At 41.3% G+C, this 20027-nt stretch overlaps 1 protein-coding gene across 3 annotated transcripts; it reads right to left on the reverse strand.

Moving 5' to 3' along the window:
* Positions 1 to 333: 333 nt before the first annotated feature.
* Positions 334 to 13043, reverse strand: sox1a (SRY-box transcription factor 1a). 3 transcript variants are annotated; one of them, XM_085249067.1, is made up of 3 exons: positions 11862 to 13043; positions 7884 to 7933; positions 334 to 1230 (listed from the first exon to the last, which is right to left on the reverse strand). In XM_085249067.1, the coding sequence occupies exons 1-2, from the start codon at positions 12702 to 12704 to the stop codon at positions 7913 to 7915; spliced, it is 864 nt and encodes a 287-aa protein (XP_085105193.1). In that variant the 5' UTR covers positions 12705 to 13043; the 3' UTR covers positions 334 to 1230; positions 7884 to 7912. The 3 variants fall into 3 exon arrangements, with proteins under 3 accessions (XP_085105193.1, XP_085105192.1, XP_085105191.1); XM_085249066.1 differs by lacking the exon at positions 7884 to 7933; XM_085249065.1 differs by lacking the exons at positions 334 to 1230; positions 7884 to 7933 and having other exon boundaries at positions 11333 to 13043.
* Between the last annotated feature and the right edge of the window lie 6984 nt (positions 13044 to 20027).

Raw genomic sequence — 20027 nt, forward strand, 5'->3', positions numbered from 1 at the left:
TTCACACATCAACACAGATCACCCCAGCACCTTTCGCTTTCTCTACCCAAAATCAATTACTTAGGGGCAATGGTAAAATAATTGAGGGCGCATTTAGGCCTTGAAATTAATACATAGTTTAAATGTTAAAACTTTTCTGTAACTCCTCACTTTGAAGTATAAATTTACCTCTCAAATTGAATATGAAAATAAATGACGGAAAGCACAGTATTTTTTTTATTCTCAGGCTGTAATAAGATGCAAGAGTTTATTTGGTATGTACTCTTTATTCCCCCCCCCCTCCCCAGCCATGGGTGGCTGTGTAAGCTAACAGAAAAAACAAACTGCAAAATGCAAGTGCATAGCACACGTCTATCTCATAAGATGACTTTTAATCCATCAAAAGACAAAACAAAACACACGGAAAAACCTGATAATAATAATAACAGTAGTTACTTTTCTAAAGCAAAAAATATGTATATTACATGGCGTATACACTCATGCACAAGAAAGATGTTAATAAGAAATTAACAGCATATCCAAACAATACATGTTTATTGTAGGGGATTGTGTTCAAATGAAAATGACCTGTTTCATCTGATCCTCTGTTCCTATAGTGGCAGATCTTTACAAGGTTTCTTTTGGGCTGGTCAAACAGCACGTTAAATACACTTGAGGCTGTAGAAAGATTCATTACAGGCATTTTGACGGATTTTACAAATCTGAAAATGCAGCGGGTTCTTGGACAACATGCCAGCTGAGGGACTAAGAGTATTAAGACAGTGAAACTGGCTCCAGTGAAAACCACGAGGGAAGGAGAGCTGCTGCAGTCAATGCAGTTTCCTTTTGTGTGTGTGAGTGTGCATGTGTGTGTTTGTTTTTGCTCAGATGGGCAAAAATATGGGGCTAGGATTGTTTTGTTATCCACAATTTTAAGCTAAAAAAAAGCCACACGATCTGAAGTCATACACTTTACTTGGATACAAAACATTGGGTGACAGGAGAAAGGGGTTATGTAATTAAGGGGTTTCAAGAAGGTAGCATCACAGAGGAAAGAACGAGTTAATGGAAGAAATTTGGGGTTCTGACAGTTGCTGACATTTTCTGAGAGGTCTTTTCGCCCGCACCACCTATCTCCCAGTGCTCATGGTAAAGATGGCCTGCCAGTAAAAGGGATGAGAAGCTATCTGTAAATCACAGTCTCCCCACAGTGATCCAGTTCAGCTGGTCATAGACTTGATGGCCATTGTCCTGGAAGACAGATAGAAGCACAAAAACAACAGATATATGTTACTAATTTGTAGAGGATATCAAAAGTCAGTAAAAGTAAAGTTATTAGCAAAAACACATAAGTATGTGTATGTATATATATATATATATATATATATATATATATATATATATATATATATATATATATATATATATATATTATAAGCAGACAGAAACACATAGAGTACATGTACATTGTCTAATCTGAGGAATGGTTAAATGCATAGAATATATATTTGCAGAGAAATTAATCAAATTTATCCCACACCTTAAACAGTCTGATGGGTGACAACAATCTAATGGCTGCGGAAACAAATTGAATAGGGTTATAACCATTAGGAGCAATTTATCTGTACCTCTCTGACATTTTCCGGTGACATACACATCCTTCACTTGTTCCAATCTGACCTATCTAAACGACCCAGTGTTTTGATCACTTGACCCAGCAGAGTTCAAAGGGCAGCCGGTTCAAACGGCTATCAGTGCGCTGCAGGTTGCAGTGAGCATCATAAAACTGCTGTTTCTTATCTGAACTCTTTGACCCCTCATTAACCCCTCTCTACTGCTTTGAGAATTATCGCCTGCTGCACATTTGTCGAGGCGGTGAGAGTCACTGAGAGTTTGTGAAACACCGAGCTAGTTGTAACATTTATAAGAGCAAGCATCTTTAGCTTCACTTTGGCAACGCAAGGGTTTTACCGAAATGGAAACAATAGCATTGTAAGATGCTCGCGGCGCTAACATATCTATGCTGCACTGAGGTCATGTGGGAAGGGAAAAAAAAAGATTTCCTTAATACCAACTTGTGAGTTTTGACATCTTCAAGAAAGCTGTGCGAATAATAAAATACTGTGAAGTGAAGAAATATGACAAAGTTTTGATGTGCGGCAACCTTATTTGCATGATTTAAAGGATCATATTAAAGTTAAACAGCGGAACTTTCCCTGTTATAATTCAAGCCTGGATATTCACAGGCACCCAGAAACTTTTAGTGACAACGCATGAATGTGGCATAATGTAAGCGGTGGTAATACTCACTGACTTCAGAATCACAGTTTCAGCTGAGGCTGATGGGAATGCCGTTATTTAGCGTTAAATACATAATTTGGTCTGTTAATGGCACATGATGAAAAGGGAGGGGATTATTTGATTTATTTGATGGGAAATATTGCATATGAGCCACATGACTTATCAGCCTCACTGAAGGAAAACTCAGTACATCAACAAAGTCCTCAAGATACACTGGACTACATGGGCAACCTACAGATTATACCTACAGCAACTACTAAGCCATGGAAACCCATGTCACAAAGCTCCCTGTGCACAGTTTTTGTGCTGATGTTAATGTCAGAGGAGGGTTGGAGCGCTGCAGTTATCGAGTCAGTAGAGCACTGGTGATTTTTATGCACTATACGCCTTAGCACTCAGCAACTCCGCTCTGTGGTCTGCCACTTCATGGCTGAGTTGCTGTGGTTTCTAAATGCTTCCACTTTGCCATAATACCACTTACAGTTGATTGTGGAGTATCTAGGAGGGAAGAAATTTCACAAACTGACTTGTCGCAATGGCGGCATTCATTTACAGCACCAAGCTTGAATTCAGTGAGCACTTTAAAATGACCCATTTTTTCCACAAATGTTTGTAAAGGTTGACTGCATGGCAAGGGGCTCGATTTTATATTCCTATGGCAATGGAACTAAAAACACCGGAACAGAGATGTGGCACAATACTTTTGTCTATATAGCATACATTGTCTGAGAACCATGCATCATGGCATTTTGTTTTGCAGATGAAAATATGTTATTGGACAGCTAAAGTCTCTGACCTGCTGGTGCACTAGAGGAAAAGTCAGCAGAAAGCAACAAAAAGACTATGGAGAACATGAATTTTTTCTCAAAATTTCACCTCACTGCTTTTGTTAGACGGTGTCTGAACACCACCTGACATCGTCTACTATGTAAAGAGCATTGAGCATAGAGCATCTCTATGTGTGTCCAAAGCTTCAAAGTTTGTCTCATTGCTTTGTGGGGACCAGCTGGGAAAGAAGAAGCAGTGCTTCTGCATGTACATGCTTTTATTTTTAAATAAGACTTCAATCAACCTCCTGAAATTATAAGGTTCTGTTTAAAAAGAAAAAAAGGTGTTCAAATGGGAGAGAAGAAAAAACAAGATAATAAGTAGGCTAGAAATAAAACAATATTATTGTACTCAAAAGTACCATTACTTTTGTATTAAAAAGAACTTATTAGAGTCAAAATGCTTTCGAGAGTTTTATAGTTTCCAAATGCTCTCTTAGTTTATTCCCCCACCCCCCAAAAAGACTCAAGGTTATTGCATATATTTAGTGAGGGACAGGAAGCCACTTACCGTGCTTTTATTAACATTCATTCTAAAATCCCCTTTTCTCTCTGGAGCACATGTAATAGTCTGACTGTTGCTGCCAAACAACACTAAGTTTGCTTGTCTTGAAGAGTCCATGAAAGAAACTCTTTGTGGAAGCACTTCTGCTGAGAGAGGGGGAAAAAAAATCTAACAGTAAACGATTCTTCCTTCAAGAGCGCAAACAGGAGTATTTCAGAGGACACTTAAAACTTATCATGTGGCCTTTCCTTGTTGTTGTGTTTGGAACAAATAGGTACTGAGGTATTTTCTTATTTGAGCAAAGCAACACAATGCTTTTGCCTGAGAAAATGAGATTAACTTTTAAAATATCTGGGGGTTTTTTCATTTAAAGAACAAGATTATTTATTTTTAGCAGCAAATAGCTGATTTTATTCATGTTAAGGAACAATTTCTTCATTTCAGAGCCTTAAAAACTTCCCTCTACATCTGTTCACCCATTGATGGATTATGGATTTATGTCAGGTAACAAGGAAGTCTCCAAGAGAAATAATTTCCTTGCACGGTCATAGTAAGTATGACAGGACCAATATGGCAAATGGGTAAAGTTGGGCTTAAATTCTTAAAGGGCTGTACTTTAATACAAATGATATTTTCTTAAACCCAAACAAGTTGTTTTATTATCTAAACCTAACCGAAGTGCTAGAAAACACGAACTAATGAGGAAAAAAGATATTGTTGTTATTGAACTGCAAAGTCCACATAGGGTGGAGGTCAGGGTTAGTGGATGGGTCAACAAAACACTTTTTTATTTCAAAATGCTCTTGTTTTTTTAACTATGTTCCTTAATCTTAACATGTTTAATATAATAAGCTTGATGAACAAGGTCCTCTGCATTACCATAATCCTAACTAAGTTGTTTCGTGTCTCGGCCTTTGCAAACATAGGCAGAAAACAGATGAACCATATTGTGCTCTAATGGGTTGTGTTCAAAGGGGTTAAGCTGGAGGACCTGTCACTGTGCTCGCCAAAGTAATTGCTTACATCTCCTTATGCTGCTGTAATCACTAAACAACTCTGACAGGGCAAGAGTCAAACAGTCAGGGAGACTGTAGAGCAAGCCAGCTCTTACTTTTATCCATTTTAGTTGTGGTAAAAGTCACAAAGTCACATCTGTGAGGTGAGAAAAAATTAAAGAAATATCGCTCTGTATAATGCAATTTAATTAAACAGAGACACAGTGTGAATGATTAAAAATGACCATACAGTTGAATTGACACTTCTTTAAAAGAGTTAAAAAAAAATTATATGAACACTATATTCTTCAAGAAGATGGGAATTTATTGACTGTATCTGACTTTTTAAGCAAAGTCGAAAGAATAAAATGCCTCCTGAAAGGACAATCTGATGAATGCCTGTAAAGGTTATACAAGTTTTTCTTTGGTCTTTATTTTTGTCCTAATATAGCTTCAACCTAGGGGGTTTACTTAGAAGTTGTCTGTTGTCTGGCAGATTTTGTTTGGGCCTGACTTTTGTGCCACTTTATGATCGTTCGGCAGTTATTTGATTAATTATCAGAGCACTGCATGCACAGGTGCTTGTGAACTAGGCCTTTACCCCAACGCTGAAATCTAACATAAAAGATAGGATAATTAATTTTTAAACTCTAAACCAATCACATTACTTCACTCCTACCACTAAAAAAGTTGTGCCAGTCAGAGTGGCTCGCCACATTAAAAGATTCCTTTTAAGTGCTGTGTGCACGGTGGAGAACTTCGAGCCCAGAAAGCATGGCACAACAAATCTACAGTCAAAGTGTTTGTGGAAAAGGTGAAAGCTCAGTCATGTCATGTTATTTAAGTATGTTGACACTTATTCTTTGCAACACAGTAATCCAAAAATATACAGAACAGTCAGTATACTGTATGTAGTTTTGAATTTGTTGCAGGTATTAGTAACATGACATCAATCCAATATTTCTAGAAATAATTCTGCATCATATTTTAGCGTGATTAAAATTGTATTTAATAATAAAGCATGAAACACTGCTTTTGCCAGAAAAGTTGAAAAAAGGGTTATGATGCACAGGATTAATGATCTCTGAGTCCCCCTTCACAAACTGGCAGGTTACTGAATATTAATCCAACAGTATGATGTGTTTGAAGCTTCAGTCTGGTCTCATTTCCAAGTTTGTTTAATTAAAGGTAAACACAGTAGATCATTGTGAATGATGACAGTTCTCAAACCAGAAGCTGTATGTTTATCATTGATGATAATTCCCTGCTGCCATCAGAGGGCAACAGGACAGGTCGTTTATTATATTATTTAAGTAACCCAAGGCGGTTTTTCACAAGTACTGACTGCTCTACCGTACTTCTGCAATGCATATTTAAATTTTACACAGTAGGAATGTTTTTTTATGTGTCTTGCATTTCTTATTTTGGACTTCCTATTTTGCTTGCCCCTGTTTAAAGAACCTGCTGAGAAACCCGGTTTCTACCAAAAATATCAGTGAATAGCTTCGCTTCATTTAGATGTAATGCCCACTTGTTTGCAAGTCTCCCACCTGCATGCCATGTACCAACTCTGAATTTAACAGAAACAGATGGAAAAAGCAGGTGTTATGTTAGTTCTGCTGCTAAAATAAAGTGCCAGTACCTGTGCAACCTAAATTAAATACAGCAACTGCCTGTGTCCTTGGATTTAAACTTATTCCTAACAACTTTAATACAGTTTGCTCCTGAATTTCTGCCATTAGGATTTTTTTTCCAGTGCGCGAAGTATCAAATTTCTACATGGCAGATAAGTCTCAGGTAGGATGATGGGGTGGCTGGTTTGGTCTTTAATATAAAAGCCTTTGACACACAGAATCTATAAATCATTTAACTCTATTATGGGAAACTGTTGTTAATTACACATCTCCTACTAATTGTATATGTTGGTATCTTTTACCCATTGCTATGAATCTTTGCCAGTCTTGACTAAATCATGCTAGCCACCTATACTGTGGCCACAGTGGAACATGATGGAAACACAATATCAATATTGAAATGTTGATATGGTGAACAATAGGAAAATGAAATTCACTGGTTGACAGTTTGGTCTGCTGCTGTCGTGGTGACAGAAACTGTTGACAAAAATGTAAGTCATTAAGACATTATTTTTTGTAGAAAGTGATCAAATGTATTGGTGTGATTAAAGAAATTTTTAACACAAGACATTTCAAGAGTTTTTTTTCCACAGGCAAGGCTGGAGGAGGCTGAGATTGTGTCTTTTGTAACATTTTGTAACATTCTTTCAAAGTTGGATTCATGAAACTTTTTTCAGATGGCATTGGTGAAGATGTAAAATTAAAAAAAAAAAAAAAAAAGAATACGCAGAAGAGGTAACGGTGTAGCCCAGATGGGAGGGTCGAATAAGCTTTAAAGATTTTAACTTAAAATTTGCAGTAGTTTCATAAATGTCACTCCGTGTTAGACTATTTTTATTAAACGAGAAGGGATAAGTCCAGATTGGTAAAGGGAGACTGCAGACTTGTGACTTTTGTAAAAATCCAGGCTACCATCTTGACTAGGAATCCTTAAACACTTTCATTCAGTGATGGACAGTGAGACCACTCAGTATGCTGCACCCCACCCCCTTAACTTGCATCTTCTACAGACTTATTCTTCCCTTTCTCCTCCTTCCTCCCCCCCAAAATCCCCGGTTCCTGTGGAGTGGCAGGTTTTGTGTGGTCCCCAGCACTGTCCCGTTTTTATCTGTCCTCTGACGGGTTACCCCGGTCCCCCTCGCACCTGCGCCGCTCCCAGGTCCCTACAGGAATGCGCTGGGGCTTGTAATCGCCTTTGTGGGGGCCATTGAGTTGTACGGCTGACTGAAACTTCCCAACCTCACAGCGCGCTGGCCGCTGAATGGGACACAGCGTGGGGCGGCTCTCCAAACCGCGGACCCTGCCAAATTCCTACAGTGGCGCTCCACAATCACTCCCACACAGGCCCCGATATACCGCCAGGCAGGAGGGACGGGGAGGGGTCGGGATGTGGTGGTGGTGATTGTGTGTGTTGGATAGACACATGGAAAAGTCTACATTTAGCTCCAGACAAGACGGACACTTTCTGCGTCGCCACTCCGGATGCACATGGCGCCCCCCCCCCCCCTTTTTTGTTATTGTTATTGTAATTATTATTATTATTATTATCATCATCATCATTATTGTCACTTTGTGAAGCTGTTACAGTAAAGCAATGATTTGGGGTAACAATAAATGAAGAAGATGTATTTTAATATCTCACCTCTTAAAAAAAAAGTTCCAGTGCAGATGCTATTCCAGCAACGGTGAAATCTGGAAAAAAAAAGCAAATAAAAAAAATGCGTTTGGTGGATGTTGTGAACAAAGTTTCAAAATAAAGCAATTTCTCATAACTTTTAGTACATTTGTGCCGCGTTTCGGTGCATTAGGTCTGTGTGCCGGCATATAGCGTGGTAGCTGTGGGTAGATAGAGCAGCACTGCAGGATTAAGAGGCAGCAAGATTGTTAAACATGTCAACGTGTAATTGCACGATAAGGCCCTTCCGAGGAATTCATTGGCCCAGTTGCTTTCTCTATTCCGCGCTAATCTCGCCCGGCACATTCGCTCTGTGCAATCTGTCTCCATAATCTTCTGTGACAGAGCGGGCGACGAGAGCAGGCTGCTTGGTAATTTTTTTTAGGGAAGGGGGGAGACGCAGAGAAAATATGCAGAGGCGTGATAAAGTGACGCTAATTATCCCCATTTAGGACAGGGAGTGCAAGGGATCGGGGCTTTACGAACAACCGAGTGTGCGCTGGAGCTGATGGCCTCCTAGCACGGAATATATCGGTGGCTACAAGATAAGGGTATCGCACGGTGGAGAGATTTATTGGCCAGCCAGCTGTACGTGCGCGCACTCACACAAACACACATATACTCTTTCTCCCACACGCGCGCGCGCGAGCGCACGCAGCAGTAGCAGCAGCAAGCGCCACATAGCCTGTATACTTTGCACCCTACACTTACCCCCTCTTCCACCTCAAGGTGTAATTTATTCGGGTTAAATTTGCCAGAACGCTCCTCTTTTTAGCCTGGCGATGCGCCGTGACGCGCTCCGCCTCTCCGGGCTTTCAGTGTTAATCCGCATCTCTTCACATCAACAGATAAGATAGAAACAGATGCAAAAACACACGAGGAGGCCATCCCCTGCCATACGGTGCACGCTGTATTGCGGAGATGTCTCCATAGATGCAATTGCTTTCGGGTTTTGGAATTTCAACTAATTTCCAGACATTGTTCCTCTGATTTTTTGCCCCCTAAAAGATTAATGCGCAGCCAGACGTTACATGCTTTACTATGAGGCCTAACAGGTTTAATTGACATACCATGCAAGTCTTCATCAGTGTGAAATAGGCCCTTTAACTATGTATTTGAGATTAATTGATTTTTTTTTATGCCTAAGCAGGCATAAATTCCCCTCATTTGCATGTGTATGACTATTAGGGTATCATATGAGGCCTACAGGCGATAAAAACGGAAAATCTCAAAAACATCTGTGGCCTGTCTTCAGCCTAATATATACATATATTTCTTTTAGATTAATGATAATTATAAAAATGACGCGGGCATCTTATTCAAAATGCAGGCGTTTTTGTCAAAGGTACCAAAACCGGTCCAAAATCAAAACACTACATCTGTGAAATTCTGATGAGTCATCACCAACTCAACAAGCTACTTGTCTGTAGAGCTGTGACGAGTGGAAGTCAAAATTCAGTCCGAGCAACAGTTTGGACACTGTCAGGTTTGTGCGTCTGTTTTTCATCTAAACAGAGATTTTTCTCCTTTAATTACAATCACGGGTCGTTGGTTCACTCTCAAGTTTCAGTGGTTTTTATCGAACATGAAATTATTGTTCGAATCCCAGTTTGTGCCTCACGCACTTTGCCCACACCCCCTTTCACTTTCCTGCTATTTTGCTCGAGAGTAAAAGGAGCAAACAAGTCCCCCACCACCTTGCTGCTTCTCACATTATGGGAGTAAATAATTAGAATAAAAGCCAAGTAACATAGATTGCATTTATTTGTTAGACGAGTGATCAAGCCTCTTTAAGTGCCGGTTCTTTGATTAGCAAGCTGATGAAAATGCAGCTAAAGAAATTAGGATTCTTGTGAATCCCACCCTTTTTTTCTTTTTACCCTCTGTCGCATTCTAGCTTATAACGTAGAAATCAATATATATAATCTAATAATTCACATATATTATCTGACATCACCATAAAAATAAAGCTAATAAGAGAAGTGAATGCAAGATGAACTGATGGTGCAGTTCGGGTGAAAGATTACTGACAACCCAGACTTCGATTTTTATCCCCTTATTTAAAGAAACAAATAATTTTATCTTTAAAATCTTTTTCTTTCTTTAAGAAATTTTTAGATAGCTGTTCTTTGCTATCCCTGCCTTATTCTTTTTTTATAGTGTGTTCAGAACAGAAGCTGTAAAATTGGAATTTTAAAAAAATGCATCTCAGGAGATCAAACACATGTTAAAAGTGATTAAATAAAAAAAGAAATAGCTTAATATTTTCCTTTAAAAAATGAAATACACAGTGGAGAAGTTGTTCAGTTTTTAAGAGCAGTTTATACTAAAAATAAAATCTGCTTTCATCGGAAAAGAAATGAAATTCTGGCGCAAGTTTCCGTAAAAAAAATTGCAATTAGACACACCGATTAATATAATAGTAGAATAGATAATGAACTAGTTTCATTTAGAAATATATATATATTTTTAAAACAGATTTAAGCTGCTCTTGCTAATAAAGGATTAAAGGATTCACATCTCATACGGTTTTGAAAGGGGAAAATGACATGTGCTTATTACAAATATAATCAAATTTCTATTCATAAACGAGAAGGCTTCGTTCATAACACTAACAGGTGGCTGTCATGCTAAATGTTCTTCTTGTGCGTTATGTCATCATAAGTTTTCAAAATATTCAAAATCAAGCTTGTCCTTTTATATTTATATTAAAGGAGAACGCGGGCCACAATCTGGGCCTGCATTGAATATTTAAAAAAATGTTTTCATAGTATTGGAGCCTGCGTGCTACTGAAATAGAGAAAAGCAAACTTTTTAAAAACAATTTATGGACACGTTTCTAAACATGAAACTTCAGCTTCTAAAACAGCATCCTGTTAGTGAAATGGTTCCCTCACAGCCCTACAGGCTGTAGCTTTTACGCGTAATTACGCACAAACAATTGGACCATTTAAAAGCTCGAGGGATCTGTCCACCAGCGTCAAAATTTAAATAGAAGATTTTGTTTTTTGTTTTTCGTGAAGACTTCTGATTCTTGTTACCTAAAACAAAACAAAACACTTCTGTAAGACCACTGTGAAAAATAATCAATCTAAGACGTTCTCTTAAGAATCAAAGCAACATCTTGTGAAATTTATTCAATTATTCTTCATTGCAATATCAGAGCTTTTCGCTCGCGGAAAAGCACTTAAATTACAACAGCGGTTGCCCGTCATCCTTTCAAATATTAAAATTATTCACAATTTACAAGAATTAGAGTGTTACAATAAAAAGAGATGATTTCCAAGAATTATGACACAGGCTTCTGCAAATGAACACAAATGTTTAAAGAAGCTGATTTTCCCATATCTTTTAAAGCACTTTCTTATGATTATGACACTTATCTCATTTTCAAATAACTTACAATAAACTCCCCCCTCCCCACCCCCGACCCCCAAAAATGATGAGACAATTGAAGCAAATCTCCCCAATGTGAAAACCTGGCGTAACCCTCAGCTAAGACTGTGAAATAAAGGACAAAAAAAATAAATAAATGATAGCACAATAACCAATATCTCAGCATCATATTTGTTATATAATTCCACTGGTGGCTATTCCAAAAAAAGCCGAGATGAATATGCTATTTACCCTTCATTTACAATATCATAAACATTCTGTACAAAATGCAGGTAGTTCTCAGGACCGGGGTTATTTTAGAAAAGAGGTAAATATTTGGTTATGGTTCGTTTGCAGTTTTCAATTATTCTATGAGTTCTAAATGTGTGTTAGCGGGACGGTCCCGTTCACTCCAGCCGTGGCGCTCTGGTAATGCTGCGGCAAGGCATGGAGTCTAGTTTGCATTGAGGGGTCCCCCGGCTCTCCGGTAGGTAAATACATGCTTATCATCTCTCTCAAGTCTCCGGGGCAAGGACCCCGTGAGTGTGTGCTGCTGACGGGAGGGCTTACACTCGGCTCCGACTTCACCAGCGACCCTAATGTCCCCATGGCAGCTGAGGAAGAGACGCCGGAGCTCTGGTGCTGCGTGTAGGTGATCCCGCCGTAGCCGGATGGGGAAGCGTTCATGTAGCTCTGAGAGTTCGAGATGGGGCTGTACTGCAGGGCTGTCATGTCATAGCGGTGCATGGGCTGAGGGTTGTGTGAATGATGGTGGTGTGAGTGGTGGTGGTGGTGCGCTCCGCTCCCCGGGTGCTGGCTGTAGGCTAGCTGAGCCTCCTGCATCATCGCTGCGGCCGCCGCGGCAGCAGCCACCTGCCCCGAGTACGCACCGTTCGCCCAGCCGTTCATGTGCGCGTAGCCGGAGCTGGCGGAACCTCCGTGACCTCCGGGGCTCTCCAACCTCTGCCCGACCCCGGATGAACCCATGCCAACCCCTAAACCAACTCCACCGCCACCGCTCGGCCCAGAAAGAAGTCCACCAGCAAGGGAATATTTGTCCTTTTTCAGCAATGTCTTGGTCTTCCGTCTTGGTCGGTACTTGTAATCCGGATGCTCCTTCATGTGCATGGCTCGCAACCGTTTAGCCTCGTCGATGAATGGACGCTTTTCAGCCTCGGACATCAGCTTCCACTCGGCGCCCAGCCGCTTGCTAATTTCAGAGTTGTGCATTTTGGGGTTCTCCTGCGCCATCTTTCTCCGCTGCCCACGGGACCACACCATGAACGCGTTCATAGGTCTCTTCACCCGCTCCTGATTCGCTTTCGACCCGCTATTCGGCCCCGTTTGCCCCGTCGTCGTGTTCGTTTGGGGGCCGGGGGAATGAAGGTCAGTTTCCATCATCATGCTATACATTCACCTGGTTTTTAAACTTCGCCACCAACAGAGAAAAAACAAGTCACTTTCACAACAGGTCAGGCGCACACAGGTACGGGTGCGCTCGAGATAACTGGGCTACAAAATTAATATTCTACCCCAAATTGAAATAAACACGTGATGAAAATTAATCCGAAAAGGCATATAAAATGTTCTCCAACCAGCAGTTCGCCCTGTTTTCGCCTGGGCTGGTTCACATCCACTGTGATAGAATGCGCATTTGAGCCACTTTTCCTGTCGGAGTTGAGAAGTTGGTTAAAGCGGCGGCCATATGATGAGCACTGACAGCGGTTAAATGAGCCACAAGCGGCCAATGAGGCTCTAGCAGCGGAATGATTTGCATGGCGTTTGGTCAGGTGACTAGAGGACCATAGAGGAAGAACACACCGGAGGAGGAGGAGGAGGAGAATGAGGAGGGAGAAAGGAGGGTCAATCCCACAAATAGCACGAGGCATTTGAAATTTCCAAACACGCTCTCGGAGACTTCATCCACAAAAATAACGAAGATTTGTTAGCACTGATGTAGCGGCCAAACAGTGGGTGCAGTCTGTGATTAGGATGAGTCAAACATCTCAATTTATTTATATTTAAAAAAAATAGGTTAGACTATGGCTGCTGATTTTTTTTTTAAAGAAGGAAGAAATCAGACAGCTTATAAATTAGGAAGCATAAAAGTGTGGGTAAAATTCTTTTTTACCTTCAACTTTCTTCCCAGATTTGACATTGAAAAGACACTTCCTCTCCTATTTAACAAGTTATTCTCACATTCGCAACGCGCACTAGAAGCCTGGGCCTCACTATATTTATGCACAGGATTTGCAATACACTCTGCCCCCAAACTAGTCTCAGACGACTTGATGCTGAGCAAGCGCCTCAGATATCAAATTTTAAACCATCTCTCTCTCTCTCCCTCGCCTGTGCCCCCTTACCCCCACCCCCTCCTCCTTCCAGGTATGTAATTAAGGTTTGAAGTAATAGCAGGTGTCAGATAGAGAAATTAAGCGCATTTATAGCTGAAAACTATTTGAAAGAGATTTGGTTAAAAGAAAACTCTTGGTCTGAGAGACGAAGCCCAAGAGGATGGATAGTCGTATAATGACGTGAAATTGCCGGGGCAAAGAGCCATTATCGCCGTCTGCTGGTGATGGTGAATGAGTCCTGGCCACGCGCCCGCGTGCAGCTATAGATGAAAAGAAATACTACACGTAAACTGTCATTTTTAGTGGATATGTTGTGGGTCTGTTAACGCCTCTTATTTAACATCCAGTCAGGTATTCCGTTTGTTTAAAAAAAAAATACACGAGAGGGGAAAGCGGTCTGTGTCTTCGAGTCCGCGCATATATAATCCAGATTTCACAGCTGACCTCCCCTGAAAAGCCCAATCAACCTCTAATTGAAAGGGAAAACGAAATACCACTTCCCGCGGCGAGACTAACGATTTAATCATTCTATCGTTCTTTTGCTGTTTTTATTTTAATTGGAGCTTAGCTTGATATGGTTCTCTGTTTAGGACCAGAGGGAGCGAGATCACTCGGACGGATCCGGGCGTTTTTGGTGATAGGGTTAACTTGATGTCACGGTGGTCAATAAACGGTTACAGCGGTCCAGGCAAACGTGGCTTAAGGCCCGAGGGAGATGGCAATGTAATGATGACACCCGGAGAGCTTTGGGGAGGTGAGTGCGAGTGAAGCGATCACACACACGCACTCATAAAAAGAAAAAGAAAATAAGAAACCAATTCTTGTCTCATTATACAGATACAGCGATTTGTCAGTATCTGCTCAATATTAAAAGTCTAATTCATAAAAACATTTAACCTTCTTTTTTCTTTTTATTTAAACATATTTTTAACTAAATAGTGTAAGCACACATATAACACCGCTAATATTAAACCGGCCTATTAATAAATGTATTAAATACATTTTCATGCTTTTCAGATTTCTTAAACCTGCCTGGACCCTGCCCTGACACGACTCTGCTTTAATTCACACCAGTGCTGCAATGCATCAATGCATCTCCAGCAGTTATTTTAAAAAAGTCGACATCCTGATGAAAAGATTAGAATTGTTATCGTTAGCTTTCTTAAATAGCCAATAGTAAGAGAAAATATGACTTCTACTATTACTGTCACTCTTGTTAGAATCATACTATTATTGTCGTTATTTATTCTCCGTGCTGAGTGTCTTTAGGCTTGTACGTACAGGATTAGCCTTTACAGTGACATTGGGACCCTGGTGGCCCCTGTTTACTTTCTCTGTCATTCCCCGTCAGTCACTCCTCTTTTAACAAACCTCCTTTCAAACCTCCTCGCTCCTTTTGTGCGCGGCCTTTGTGACGGGTTGTGTGCGCACTGTGATGATGGTGCGCGACTGGGGCCAAGGGTCAAAGCGGTTATCCAACCCTCCCACCCTCCATGGCCACAAGAAAATAAAAAATATATATAAATAAGTGAACAATTTTAAATAAATACACACAGCTCCTCGAGCGCAGCGGCCAGCGGGTGCTATTATGCTTTTTATTTTATTTTTTTTATTTTACTCTCCGTCCAGGAATCAGTCCCACGCAAAGGAACCCCTTAATTAAACAAAAAAATAAATAAATAAATCTTTTGACCGATTATATCTGGCTTCCTCCCTTTCATCATCATCTTCTTCTTCTTTTTTTCTTTTTTTACCCCTTGATGCAGTTAACCTGAGCGGGGACAGCGTTTTTACACGGCTGTGGCTGTGCCCGAGCAGTGCACAAGAGCCGGCGCTCGTGTAACTGGGTGGCGTTAGTTTTAAGGAAGTAAAAGGAGTCCTGAACACCAAGGACACAAAACGTGGAGCTAATTATTCAAACGAGTTTAAGAGACAAAGCATCTGCTCCTTAGCCTTAAATTACACATCCTAAATCTAAAGATGTGACGGTCAGCCCCCCCGCCCCCGCCCTCCCCACAACCTACGGAAAAGTAGAAACACCAAGACAAACATAGAGTCCTGAGTGAAAACAGGCTGCCCCTGGATAGTCTAATGCGTCCCCTCGTATTTTACACCATCAAACAGTTATTCTTGTTTACGGCGAAACAAATGTAGGCGCCAGCGAACCTCATCCGATCTTCTTCCCTCGGAAAAATCTAACTGAGCTGGTTGAAGAGCAACTTGTAGGATCATGAAGCCACAGTGTGAGCTTTGCGCAGCCCCTTGTGGAGCTCACTTGTTCCAAAATAAAACGACAGCCTGCAGCTGGAAACACATATTATCTGCACTGCACTGAACACAAACGCTCCGAAATAAAGGCTGTCAACAAGACATTTATTTCAGCAAGCGGAAACGCCGAATTCAGAAAGCGTTCAAATTCGCTTCACTCTGTTAATATTATAACAATTTTGAGAATTAATTCCACCACGCGTTAAAAAGGCGATTTTACGCACAACAGACAGTTTAACTACAGATTAGATGTATATAAAAATGACTTTCTTGCGTAAGGAATTGTAATATGCAAACTTACGCATGTCCCCCTCGTTCCCTCTACTCCAGACAAAGTGGGAAGAATTCTCCCTCCATGCTCCTAAAGCCGTCCTAAACCCCTCCAAAGCTTCATGTAAGACCGCTACTCCCACTACAATCTGGCCGCTCGAGTGCCAAGGCCATCCGTGCCCGGTGCCCAAACCCACCACTCAACACACACTGAGGGGCAGAGACAAGAAGAAATGACATTTATTATACACTCTAAAAAAGACAATTCCAAGTTATTGTTTCTCTCTGCAAAAAGGGGGCTTGCTTCTAACACAATGAAGCGTCTTTTGTGTGGCACAGAACAATACAAAACAAGTATTCTAATAAATAGCCACTTTTTTGTGTGTGTGATGGTGAGGGGAGAGGAGTGTGTGTGTGTGTGTGTGTGTGTGTGTGTGTGTGTGTGTGTGTGTGTGTGTGTGGAGGGGGGAGGGGGGTGCTCTCCAGGATGAATGGGCTGGAGCGGCGGGGTTCTGAAAGGCAGCTGTGCCGCATTCGGAGAGGAGGGGCGAGGACTTGGCGAGGAGCCCCCGCACCCCCTTCGCCTCCTCCTGGATACTGACTCCCATTACTGATCCTGGAACAGAAAAGGACGCAAAGGTGGGGGGGAGGAAAAGGGGTGGGGAGGGGTCGGTATTGACTTTGGAGGCTGTTTTTACTCAGGACATACACTGTTTCCTACAATATGATCTTGGAGTCATCAAATATTGTCTCATGCTGTGATGTCCACAGAATCCAATTAGATGTAACCTGCACAGCTTGTAAGCATGTGGTTTTGACAGCTTCTAGGTGGGGAAGGATTTAGCCTACACACACTCACTCATACACACACACACATATAGCATACAAAAAACATGCAACAGCCACACAGCTGGGCTGATTAAAGCTTTCCTATCTACACACAGGTTTACCGTTTTGAGATGCAGCATGTGTTTCACACACATGGTTCGGTCTCCTCCTCTGAACTCACCGTTGATTGCTTCACAGATTAATTTCTTCCCCGGCCTAACCCTCACATGTCCCATTTGTTTTGCAAACACAGGACCAGAGCCCATTTGAGCAGCTCCTTCATTGTTAATGGATTCAGCAGTGCTTCTGCTGCTGCTCCTCCTGTTGCTGCTCCTCTCTCCCTCCAATGCCTGTTGCAGCATCCCTGCTCCAGGGCTGCCAGAACTCACAGACTCCCTGACTTGTAGCTGACGGGTGTCTTTGCTGCAGGCATCCATCTGCCTACTGGGGGAACCAAGGTGGAAAAACTCCTAATAAAAGTAATTTCATGCTTTTTCATTCTTTGCCAATAAAAATGCTCTAGGAATGCTTTCTTACAAACGTTCATTATTGTTTAGTAACCTAATCAGTTTAGAAGGGCACACAGCGCTTATGTTATTATCCCTCAAAATGTTTTTCTTTTCAATTTGTTTTAAAACGAAAATACATTTCATAGATGCCTAAACATAGATATATAGATGCCAAGATTTCTTCCTGGTGTGCAACATCAAGATAACCCTCAAGGTGTGAGATAACCCACTGGCTTATTGCGTTAAACCACTGGTGGTTAACCAACATTTCCTTTTTTCTAAATCTACTTTCTTCCCAGGACAAAGAGAAGCCACATTGCAGATTAAAACAACTTCTCCACGCTGTCAGGTTTTACCGATTCGCCGGTGAATAATATGGGAGATGTGTTGCATCAAATAAGCACTACAAATAAACCACATAAGTGGGAGATTGACACAGAGTGGCAAGCTAAGTAAAAGTGGCTGGGTGAGAGAGGGGGTGGGGTGGGGTGCAGGGTGAGGTTGGGTGAGACAGCCCGAGAGGGAGATAAGATCAAGTTCAGACCTAAAAGCGTTGAGGGAAAAAAGTGAGCCAATTGGCTAAAAGCAGAGGTCTTAGTTCCGTTCATTCTGTCTATCTCGAATCGCAATCATATGGCACTTAAAAATATGAAGACCTCAGTCAGCGATGTAATGTGATGTATCATCTGTTGCATGGGTGGAGAGGCGGTGTTTAGAATAGTTAACCTGGTTTATATGTAGGATTTCAAAATGTATTTCAGTAAATAGCTTAATGTCTTTATTGAGTCTCAAGCAGGATGGTAACCCCAAACTGCCAAAGTGAAAGTGTGTATTTTTTCTTTTTTCCCCCCTGTTTTTTTGACAAAGAGAACATAACATGTCATTCAAATCTGGGGCACTCTTGTCTACAAGCAATTTGTTCTTTTGTTGCTCCATGTGCTCTATTTTCATCTTCTTCTCTTGTTAGAACCGTGAGAGAAGAGCATATAAGGGTTTGATGGAGTGGTGAGTCAGAGACAGGATGACATAAAGAGAGAGAAAAGTGAGAAAAAGAGTGAGTAAAAAGAGCGAGAGAGAGGAGAAGAGAGGGGAGAGAGAAAGAGCAAGCGAGAGAGAGAGACCAAGAAGGCCAATGTCAATCCCACAGCAAACAGCAGCGGATAATCATGGGCTTTAGGAAAACACTGTGTCCATAATGCTATTACCCAGGATTACCTACTCCAGCAGAGAAGGCGAGACTCTCTTCACAATGTGCCACAGACCTTTCAGATAATCATCTTATCACAGATGACAAACCCAGAAGAAACATCCCATTATTCAAGAAAGAGGGGGGGAATCTACAGCATGTTTGGATGAAGACATATTGTAAGCCTAAATTATTCAAGTGAAAAAATATCAGATTTTGAAATTAGTACGCCAGCCGCTTCCTCACTTCCTCTCTTTCATTCGCTCACTGTCTCTTTCTCCCAGGGTGCTTTCTCCTTTTCCCGCAGGGCAATTAGAGACAAGATTTTATGCATTGTTCAGCTTATCAATTAGCCATAACACCTTCCCCTCTGATTGGTCTGTAATGAACATAATGGTTTTAACAGTCAGGAGTTGCAACTCTTAGAGGTGCTGTGCTAATGGTGTCGCCACGGCGATGGAGTCACAGTAACAGCTTTGCGGAAAAGCAGAAGGAGGAGGAGGAGGAGGGGGTAAGTCAGCTCTCCCTAACACATCTCTAATTAGAGCTCACAGTCAGTCATTACTGATGTAATAGGGTGTAACACTAATGGCTATCAGGCAAGCCTCCACAAACAACAGAGGGGGGCTCTTGTAAGGTGAGAGGAGCAGAAAATTTACGGAGGAGGGGGGAAAAAATGGGAGATTATGGTGAGGAGACAGGTGAAATGGAAAGTTGGGGTGTGGAGTGGTTGGGTGTGGGGGTGTGGGTCAAGGAGTGATTCAGGGAGAGTGTGCCTTGCAGCAGAGAAGGTTTTTAAGTACAGTAGTCAGACAAGGTCAGGGCCCATTAATGGAAAATCTTTCTTTGATGATAGTGAAATCTGTCACGCTAGACTTTGGGCAATATATAGAGACTGACAAGACTGAAAATGGTGAAAATTAAGGAGACATGAGGCTGGTTCAGGGAATGTAGATGACTGAGAGCGAGCCGGCGTGGCTGTGAGGGAGGACGGCGGTGAAGGCAGACTCCTAGTTAACCACTTTGGCACTTATACCTTGTTAGCACTGATGTACTCCGCAGTCCCATTCAGCCATTGATGCATGTTTTTACACTTTTCAGCACAAATTGCTCTGGCTGTAGCAAAACAGAGTGACAGAGGTAAAGATAAGGAAGATGGTTGACAGGAAACCAATGTTGGGAGAAATGAAAAGTGAGAGATGTGAAAAGAAAGCCGCAAGCGCTGCTCACTGCATCTATCCAAAGAGAGAAACCAAAGTATGAGTAACTTTAAAAAAAAAAAAAAGATCTTTACACTAATTTGTAGTTTATTTCAATATTT

The sequence above is a fragment of the Mchenga conophoros genome, linkage group LG16 (genome assembly GCF_057382185.1).
Source record: "Mchenga conophoros isolate Kocher_MC1m ecotype Shallow Benthic linkage group LG16, M_conophoros_male_GT1.1, whole genome shotgun sequence".
Lineage (NCBI taxonomy): Eukaryota > Metazoa > Chordata > Actinopteri > Cichliformes > Cichlidae > Mchenga > Mchenga conophoros.